The sequence below is a fragment of the Nicotiana tomentosiformis genome, chromosome 10 (genome assembly GCF_000390325.3).
Source record: "Nicotiana tomentosiformis chromosome 10, ASM39032v3, whole genome shotgun sequence".
Lineage (NCBI taxonomy): Eukaryota > Viridiplantae > Streptophyta > Magnoliopsida > Solanales > Solanaceae > Nicotiana > Nicotiana tomentosiformis.
Window position 1 is genome coordinate 2,944,204 of NC_090821.1, and position 10,118 is coordinate 2,954,321.

The 10,118-nt window shown below is 35.3% G+C and overlaps 1 protein-coding gene across 1 annotated transcript; it reads right to left on the bottom strand.

The window, feature by feature from the left end:
• Window positions 1-226: 226 nt before the first annotated feature.
• Window positions 227-9,651, bottom strand: LOC104104210 (uncharacterized). The gene is made up of 3 exons (XM_009612234.4): window positions 8,914-9,651; window positions 8,567-8,686; window positions 227-766 (listed from the first exon to the last, which is right to left on the bottom strand). Exons 1-3 carry the CDS (start codon window positions 9,469-9,471, stop codon window positions 749-751), a joined length of 696 nt encoding a protein of 231 aa, XP_009610529.1. The 5' UTR covers window positions 9,472-9,651; the 3' UTR covers window positions 227-748.
• Between the last annotated feature and the right edge of the window lie 467 nt (window positions 9,652-10,118).

Sequence of the window (10,118 nt, forward strand, 5' to 3'; positions counted from 1 at the left end):
AAACCCGAGACGAAAAGCTTCATGTGCCGTTTCAACATCTTTCTTGGGTGTTTGGGCACATTGACGATTGTCGTACAAGTGACTGGTGCATTATGGAATCTGGTGGTTGATGGATTGGACGCCAACTTCTTTAGCCCTTAGTGAACAATAGTGTCGGAGGAAATAAAAAAGACAGATTCCTAACAGAGATATAGTTGTTAACTAACTGATTCAGTGTAATCAAAACTTTCCCGAATAGAGAATAAATTGTTAACCGACTGATTCAATATCATTGTTGTTGCTCTTTTGGTTGTAAACATTGCATTCTGATGTCCAAGTGTAACATAAACATCATATAAATCAGGAGTATGTAAACACTAAATAGTTGTATATGGCCCTTTTGCTTTGTTAAACTTTGTCATTAACAACCATGGAAGGAGAGACACACACACACACTTATTTGACAACTTTTTCTCCTTTCATCCCTTTGGCTGCTCAAAAGGGTACAAGCTTCAGCTTGTTGAATAAACTATTTACTTTATATTTAGAAACAAATCATGGGCCTGTGGTGTAGACAGTTAATATGAATACAGTGGAGAAGGGACATTATTAAAGTGATTTAATTAAGAAGTATCATCACTTCAACCAAACAGAATCATGCATTGCAAATGTCTATTGCCAGAAGACTGTCAAACATCAAGTCAGATCAGATGACATACCACCAACATACTCCTCAAGCAGACACTCCAGCCCTATACAGGAAAAGAACTTATGGTTTGTCTGCAATCTGCATAAAAGATTAAGATGAAGTTAGCTACCATAGGCGACAACTAGAAGATGCTATCTGCATGAAGTTGAAAAGACAGGAAGTTGAACTTGACAAAAACCCAACTCGTTAAACAATTAATGCATCCATAGCTCCCACTCCTTAGATAATCATACATACATCGCTTGTAGTTCCGACCATGACCACAAACTGACTGAGTTTTAGCAAAGCTCTTGCAATATCCTTACACATAATACTAAACACTACAAGGCCGCTTGTAAAGATGAAGGCAATTGAGGGGAAAAAGAAGCCAACATGTTAAAGAAGGTGCTATACTTGCGTGTTCCTATAACCCCTACACAGGTTCCTACAGGTTCTCAAACAATGCAGTAAGAAATTAACTAGCAGAGAGATATTGCCATCTCCAAAAGGAGGTACCTTTGCATTTTGCTTATGCCAAGAAGACGGAAATACAAGTCAATCTTCTTTACTTGATAACATAGAGGCCGCATTGAATTTCTCAACAAATTCTTTTCTAGAAAGCACAAAAGTAGTAATGCAAACTTTGAAGTTTGAAGCATATATAATTAAAAGGTCACTGTAAATATCTCAAATCAGAATAAACAAAAATGTGCCATAGTTGACAGTTCAAAGAATCTGGCAAACAGCAATACTCCTATCATCCCTATGGAAAGAATCTGATACCAGGTCCATAAATTAATGACAAACTGATTTAAAGGGAGAAACTCAAACGGCGTAAAATCGTGACTTAGAAGTCTGTCCACAACATAGCCAGCTCAATAACAGGTCATATGAGCAAAGAATGCAAACACATTTTTTTAAAAACTAAAAGAGGGTCTGGGACACCATAGCGCCTCAAACTTCTGAGTCAATGAGCCCTTTCGCTGACTACTGTCTGAAGAATTATCCGCTTGAATGTCTAAAGGTTGTTTTAAGCCCCTTCCACTAATTCAATTAGTCAACTAAGAGAAAATTAAAAGGAAAAGGGATTAACCACTTGCTCTGGCGACTTGCCACATCTTATCCATGCACATTCATAAGGTGAATAACCAGAAGCAGGAACCAATTATAAGCATTTCTCCTAGTCATCTATGGTTGAAAAATGATGAGTGCTGTGTATCAAAACGAGATAATGTAATTCATAACTTCAATCAACCTAGGCTAAACATATTTGAAAACCTATTATGTGTACGCGTGATATGGACACTGTATATTTGTGCAATGATGAACTGGAAGTAGGAAAACATAATGGCTAGGATCTATGCGAATCAATGGTGAGGATAATTTGAAGTGTTGAACTAAACCTTTAAAAGGTTGGGGAAAAAAAAAGAGACAGAAAGCTACTTGTAAGAAAAACATAAAAAATGAAAGCTACTTTGTATTTATATTTGTTTAGCCCAATTGTACAATTAGCCCATTGTAATAGTTAGTCCATTGTATTTTTGAATTTTTCCGGGTCACTATAAATAGTGAAGCCCACCTTTGTAATTAGAACAATCTGATTCATTTTTTCAATACACAGAAGAGACAAAGTCTCGAAGCTTCTGGCTCTCTAAACATGGTGTAAACCCTAGAATCTCCCCTTCTTTGTTTACCTCGATTCTTCAGTCACTTGCCCTCTTGAATTGAATGTCAAGTTGAAAGCAAAGGAAGGAGACCTTTTGCCTAAACCTGAGGAGTACAGAAGTCTCATAGGCAAGCTGAATTTTTTAACTCATACCCGGCATGATCTCAGCTTTGCAGTCCAACATTTGAGTCAGTTCATGCAGCAGCCTTGCCCGCCACACATGAAGGTTGCACTTCACCTTCTCAGATATCTCAAAGGGTCTTCTGATTCTGGCATTTTCTACAATAATGCTCCTGATCTGTCTTTGCAAGTGTTTTGTGATAGTGACTGGGCCTCTTGCCCAGATAGTAGGAGGTCAGTCACTGGTTTCTGCATCTTCTTTGGTGGTAGTTTGGTGGGTAGGAAGTCCAAGAAACAGCCTGTGGTTTCCCTTTCCTCAGCAGAAGCTGAGTACAGATCTATGAGCAAGGTTGTGGCTGAAGTCACTTGGCTCTCCAGGTTATTGTCTGATTTTGGTGTGACTCTTACCTCACCTGTGTTGTTTTGTGACAGCCAGGCTGCACTACATATTGCTAAGAATCCTGTCTTCCATGAGAGGACAAAGCACATAGAATTGGATTGTCATTTTGTGTGTGCCAAGCTTGGAGATGGGTTGATCTCCCTTGTCCACACTTCCAGTTCTTCTCAGATGTTCTCACCAAGGTGCTCCCTGGTCCTGCTCATTATCTACACATTCGCAAGTTGGGGGTTGTCACCCTCCAACTTGAGGGGGGCTGTTAGAATAGGCCAATTGGATGTTGGCTAATGTTTGGGCCCAGTTTTAACTTACTTTGTATTTATATTTGTTTAGCCCAATTGTACTATTAGCCCTTTGTAATAGTTAGTCCACTGTATTTTTGTATTTTTTTGGGTCACTATAAATAGTGAAGCCCACCTTTGTAACTAGAACAATCTGATTCATTTTTCAATATACAGAAGAGACAAAGTCTCGAAGCTTCTGGCTCTCTAAACATGGTGTAAACCCTAGAATCTCCCCTTCTTTGTTTATCTCGATTCTTCATGTTTACAAAAAATAAAAATAAAAAGGACACACCCGAAGCTGCATTGACAATTGTTCACATAAGTTGAATATCAATAATTTACCATTTTTCCAAGCAAAAAAAAAAAAGAATAATAAATTGGACAGTGACATTAAAAAGGGACCACGAAGAGTTACTTGAACGGTTGAACCTAACAGGCCTCCAACCAGATTATTAAGCCCCAAGACAACCATTTCAACAAGGTAGAAAAACTAAATTGAGTGTCAATAGAGAATGACCAAAAAATTGGAACACTCTTGACAAAGAACAAAGTTAACTTAACCGTGTCTCCACATCTTCACAAAGTAAGGCAGTGAAATGCCTACAGTCAAGATTTCTTGTTTCCTAAAACATATTTAAAAAGTTAGATTGATCATTATCAAAAATAAACTAAAATAATTTACATTGACCTATGTCGAGGAATAAACTTAGATAGTCCCTTAAGTATAGGCATAGAACTAACTTTGTCCCTTATTTATGTATATCTATATTATATTAAAAGCATGAACCCCTAAACTTGAAAATTAAATTACCTATTTACCCTTCTAAATTTTTATATAAAATAATAAGACTATTAATAATTGAATCTATATTCTATATTATATTAAAAGTATGAACCCCTAAACTTAAAAGTTAAATTACCTATTTACCCTTCTAAATTTTTATATAAAATAATAAGACTATTAATAATTGAAAATATAAAAAATAAATCGGTATGCCTTTTCCTTAACAGGTGTGTCTTTCTAATTATGAGTAACTAAAGCTATACCTTTTAATTTTTCTTTTAAACCGTTGGCAAACGTTAGATAACAAGATGTCGTACTCTTTCCCTGTGACTAGAGGACTCAGATGAAGACTGCCAACAAAGGCAAAATAACAACTTACTGTTGTACGTAGGCAGCATTCATGTTATTAAAAAAAAACGGAAAAGGGCCAAAACTACCCTCAGACTATTCGATTTGGTACAAATATGCCCTCCGTCCACCTTTTGAGCCAAAAATGCCCCCACCGTTATCTTTCTGGCTCACTTATACCCCTATGACTAATGGTCAACGCCAAATAGAAAAAAGTTTACTTAAATTACACGTGACAACTTTTTATTAGTTCCAATTTTAAACCATGACCATTAATTAAATAAACTCACCCTTAACCCATTTTTTTTACCTAACCCAAAAATCCGACCCGCTTTAAAAAATGGCCAAACTCTTGATTGTCAAAAAAAATAACTTCTCTATCTTTCCAATTCTACCACCATCATAGCTGCCAACATCCCCTTCCCTTCATATCAACCACGCTGCCTCCACATTTTTAGTCTAGGGGCAGTTTTGGTCCTTTTCCATATTTTTATCATCTATCTTCATTTTACATTTACCATTGGAGCTGTCATTTTTCGAAAATGTTCGTCAAAAACCTAATTTTCACATTCAAATGTCACTTACAATGGTGAATCTTTTTTTCTTTCTCATCACTTGAGATAATCAAAGAACCCATTATGAATTCATGGGCTTTGAATTCCGGAATAGTCCAATTTTTTCTTCACAATATTTGTAAATTTTGCGCACTCTTAATAAGTTGTTAAGACCCAAATGGCAATTTATTGTAGAAAATAAAATTTTTATGGTCAAGGTACTCCCCCTTGAACAAAATCCTAATTTTACAACAAAAAAGGGACATCCAATCGAAAAAAATTAAAGATTTTCTAATCGGACCCTTTCGATTAACATAAAATTCTCGTTGTTATTGTTCGAAAATGGAGGAATGGAGCAAACATGAGAATCATGGTTGTGGTGGCAACGTGGTTGTTATGGAGGAAAGGGGGTGGTGGCAGCTATGGTGATGGTAGAATTGAAAAGATGGAGAAGTTAATTTTTTTAACAATCAAGAGTTTGGCCATTTTTATAGATGTGTCGGATTTTGGGGTTGGATAAAAAAAAGGGGTTAAGGGTGGGTTTATTTAATTGGGGTTATAGTTTAAAATTAGACCAATAAAAAAATTTCACATGTAATTTAAATAAACTTTTTTTTTAATTTGGCATTGACCGTCAGTCATAGGGGCATAAGTGAGTCAGAAAGATGACGGTGGGGGCATTTTTGGCTCAATAGGTGGACGGAGGGCATATTTGTATCAAATCGAATAGTCTGACGGTAGTTTTGGCCCTTTTCCAAAAAAAAAAATTATTTCATTTGTCATTTTTTTTATTCTCTTGTTTTTTGCTTGATAATGTGATAGATTGTTACAGCGAAGTAAAAGATGGAAGACGAGATTTGTACGAAGCGAAGAGATGGAAAAACAGAACGTAATGTGACTAAGATTATTGCAAAGACAAAAATCAAATCAATGTAAAGACAAGAGGAGTTAAATGAAAGAAGTTTAGGTGATAAAAAAATACATATTTAATTAAGTTGTGAGAAGGAATAATTTTTATTTTGCAACTAATATTTCAATTTAATTGTTGAGTTTATGAATAATAGTTACAAAGAATGAAAAAGCTATTATTTATTATTTAAATATGAAATTACAAATGAAGAATTACCTTTTGAAGTCAGTATCGCGTACATTCTTTTTTTTCGTTTTCTTCAAAAACACTTTTTGTGCCATATTGTTTAGAAATTTTATGACTATTCCTCTCCCACTATCTTTTCGTGAATCAGCTTTGGAGAAAAATATATATTAAGCAATTATCCTATGATAGTTATTCATTGAGTGTAATTTTAATTCCTTAAGTAAATGTTATTGTATTTCTTTTTATCATTTGCACCATGTGGAAAAATTATTAACCTAAATATAGTTTTCTGAAAAACTCCTGTCTACATTCATTTTATATTTCTCGTTAAAATTCCCTTGCACAATTTTACTCCATTGAATTATTTTCAATATTTTACAAAATTTTTAGGATACTTATTTTTCAATTTAATGGAATCTTCCGTATTGTTCAAACATACAAATATGTGAAGAAATTTGAAAAAGGAGGACCCGATAAACCAAGTTTGATAGTGCATGATTGTTCGGCTACAAAATGAGGATTTATCTATTTTACTGGGAAGATTATGACAAAATGCCACAACAACAAACATGAAGTCCAAAGTCAAGCAAAGATAATTATTCTACTATGACGGCTGATAGAGAAGATATTTGGAGCAAAATTATTTGTCTGTTGTGGAGATCTAATAGTGAATTAAAATGTCCGGGTTTGTAAAAATCTGTTTTGCTTGATTCGTTATTGTTGATGAACAATCCAATCTTAGCGAGAAAAATAATGGAAGTCGATTTTACATAGCTAAGCATGCATGTGCAACGCACGTGAGGAGAAACTAGTATTATTAAATGTAAAACATCCCTTATGTTTGTAAAAATGGACAGCTTTAGTCTATAACACTATTAGTAAACCTAACGGATAATGGGTGAAGTTTGGTTAAAAATCACGGTTGTTGACCTGTTGTTAATCTAACATTGATTCTCTTCATCTTCAACCTAGAGATGCCCGTTAAGACCCTTCTCTCCAAACTCTGTCATTCTACCCAAAATTCCTATAAACAAACCCCTAATCAGTGAAAGATATATACCTAAATTAATGGATCAAAGTTCAATCGAAAGAACAATTATTAGAGCCCTAATCTGTTATCAGTTTAGGTGCTCTCATTCTTATCCAATTTCAGAACAATATAAACCTATGATTGTGGCATCATTGAAATTTCCGAGTTCATTGTTGTTCCTCAATTGACTGGTTAGATGATGGCTGGTGAATGGTGATAAAATTGCATTTTCTCTTTCTGTGTGACTAAATGTGTCGTCCGGAAACAATGTCTTATTGTTACATAGGAACTAAAAAACTAATAGTACTACCAAAATTGTTGTTTCTTTAGATAAAAAGAATGATGAACAATGAAGAAGAATTAGCTCTCCCTCATATTGATCCTAATTCATGCTATGCCGTGTGTTGCGAATAACTAACGAGCATCTTCTTACATTTCTCTTTTACTCATTTTCCTTCTCATGGCTACGACTAGTGCAAAGAAGAAAAAGTCCTCCTTTCTTTCCTCAGACATTCTTTTAGCATTTAGTTTAACAGTTGCCGTTGACTGTAAAGGTAACGGTGTTAAGGAGTAGAGACTAAAGCTATCCACTTTTATAAATATAAAGTATATTTTATATCCAGTAGTATGACTAAGGGACAAAGATAGTTGTATGCCTATACTTAAGGGACTATCTAAGTTTATTCCTCACCTATGTCATATCCTTAAAATGACTCTTCTAGATTTGAGGTGTAGATCAGAATTACGTACCAGACCATACTTTTCCAAATACAAACTGAATTTTACCAGTTATAAGATCCGTTTTCATTCACCAGCAAACATTTAATTCTACATCGGAAATTTTAAGAAAGGTTTAAAATTATGTTCATTTCCAGCCTACTAGAAAAAATCATCTTTTTAAAGAAAAAGTCGATGAGGCAACAACTAATAAATACACCTCTATGATGGGCTGTAATGGGGCTTCTTCCTGAATATATAATGTGCCTGAAGATAACCGCAACCTAAGAAGACAAATATAAAGAAGGATAGGCAACCACATACTAAGTACATAGAGCCTAAACACAAGAATTCCATCGAACAAAGGGAACAAGAGGAAGGAGTGTGAGTGTGCCCTAATAGTCAATGAAGTAGGTGCAAACCTTGGAAACGTTCAAATGCTGAGACAAAAAATCACTAGGCAATTTCTTCTTCCTATTTGCCTAAGCTTGATGGTCAGAATTACCGGGTACCTTTGCTAGTGGGAAATTGCAGGTATCTAGTGGAATAGTCGATAAGTGTCCAAACACCACCACATCATAAATGGAAATCGATGTTGCTTAAGGAAAAGCAATAAAGCACATTTCTTTAAAATCCCACAGATATTTTTATCCTCAATGTTAATACCGAAATCCTGATAGTTTAAGGTAGCAAGCAAAATACGGGATCCTAGAATTCATCAAGAATTGTACATCTACAGAGATACTGCACGATTCATGCACTCACGAGATATACACAGGAGGACATGAAGCATAAACATCATTCAGGATTCTAGACTTACAGAAGTAATAGAAAGACTTTCCAACATTAAAGATCACATGTCTTATCCAATTAGTCAGAATTTTTTATAAACACAAAAAGCACCTGGTTCAGAGGATTATCCGGAGATTTCTTCCATAGCTTCCAAATCAAGTCTTTATATTGAGTGTGCGTCAAACCTGGCTTCTCCTCCTTCAGCCTACGTAGCTCAACTTCCTCAAAAGCCTACAAGTATGAAGTACCACAACGATCACCAAACAAAACGTAAATGTGCTACATTAATAATTCATTAGCATATCCTAGTACAAAATGTAAACCATACCACCAAGTTGGACTTTTTAAGTAGAAAACTTGCAATTATGAAGAATCAAACTCTTACTTAGAAACCACTCTACTATATTTCAGCCTCTAGTAACACAATTATTCAACCAATAACAAATAATGAAGAATACCTTAAAGGATGCTTTGAGTCTCTTCTCGGGATGCTTATCGACAGGCAAATTATCAGTAACAGCCAAATGAGCAATTGCATCCTCCACAGTACTGGCTTCTACAATCGAATCATCGCGATTCGTATTTGTCACAAGTACCAGTTTTTCATACTCTTCCTCCGCAGCCATACGGCTTTGTTTCCGCTTGTCCTCCTCCGCCTTCTTCGCTAACGCCACTTGCTCCTCCTCCTTTCTCCGCCGGAGTTCCACCTCCGTCACCTTTGGCACCGGAATGGCGACTCGATTAGCTTTCTTATCCGGCTTCTTCATTGACTTCTCCAGCTCTTTCTCTTCCAGCTCGGCAAGCCGACGCGCCTCGGCTTTTTTGGCAGCTGCCTCGGCTCGCTTCTCGGCTTCTTCTTCCCGTTTCTTCGCGGCGCGTGACTTGGCTCCCTCAGCTTCGCGCCAGTACTGTTCTTCTTTCTCTCGAGATTCACGCGCTTTGCGTTCCGATTCCACGGCGCTCTTCCGTGACCTAGCCTCTTCGGCTTTGCTGTTCACTCCCATTTTCTTCGGCATTTTGGCAATTTCGCAGGTTCGGATCAATCTCCGTCGCCGATAATCTCCCCGTTTCTATATGGGCTTTGAAGTGGAGTTTTTGGTAGAGGAATTTACCCAAAATATAACTTATTTAAAATTTATTTAAATATGTTACAATTGCGATAAGATACAACTTATTTTAAATTCTATAACTTTTAATATATGTTATATATTCTCTTACCTAAAAGTATTCATATATATCTCTTGTATTCTCTCACACCTAAAATGTATCTATTTGCATTAATTCTTCCCTAATTTCTTCATTAAAAGGATTCAAGTATATCTCAATATCCCAAGCCTCTTCTGCTATTATTAATATGTATCTGATGCGTGCTAATAATTAATATAGTATACAATATATTATATAGTATAAATTAATGTGAAAATGATATATAAGTATACAATATAACATACCTTCATTGTATAATATCATTTTTAGTTATCTAATGTATACACTAAGAAGAAAAATCTGATGTATACTGTTAACAAATATCATATACAGTATATTATATAATATAAACTTATATAACATTGGTATAGTATATGATACAATATACCTTCATTGTATAATATCACTTTAGTTTATTTGATGTATACTACTGATAACTATAGTATACAGTATATTA

Excerpts from the sequence above, each read along its gene's own strand:
- LOC104104210 (XM_009612234.4), bottom strand. The coding sequence starts at position 9,471 with ATGCCGAAGAAAATGGGAGTGAACAGCAAAGCCGAAGAGGCTAGGTCA. Across the intron at positions 8,687-8,913 it reads GACTCAAAGCATCCTTTAAG|GCTTTTGAGGAAGTTGAGCT; the intron begins GTATTCTTCATT and ends TCATACTTGTAG.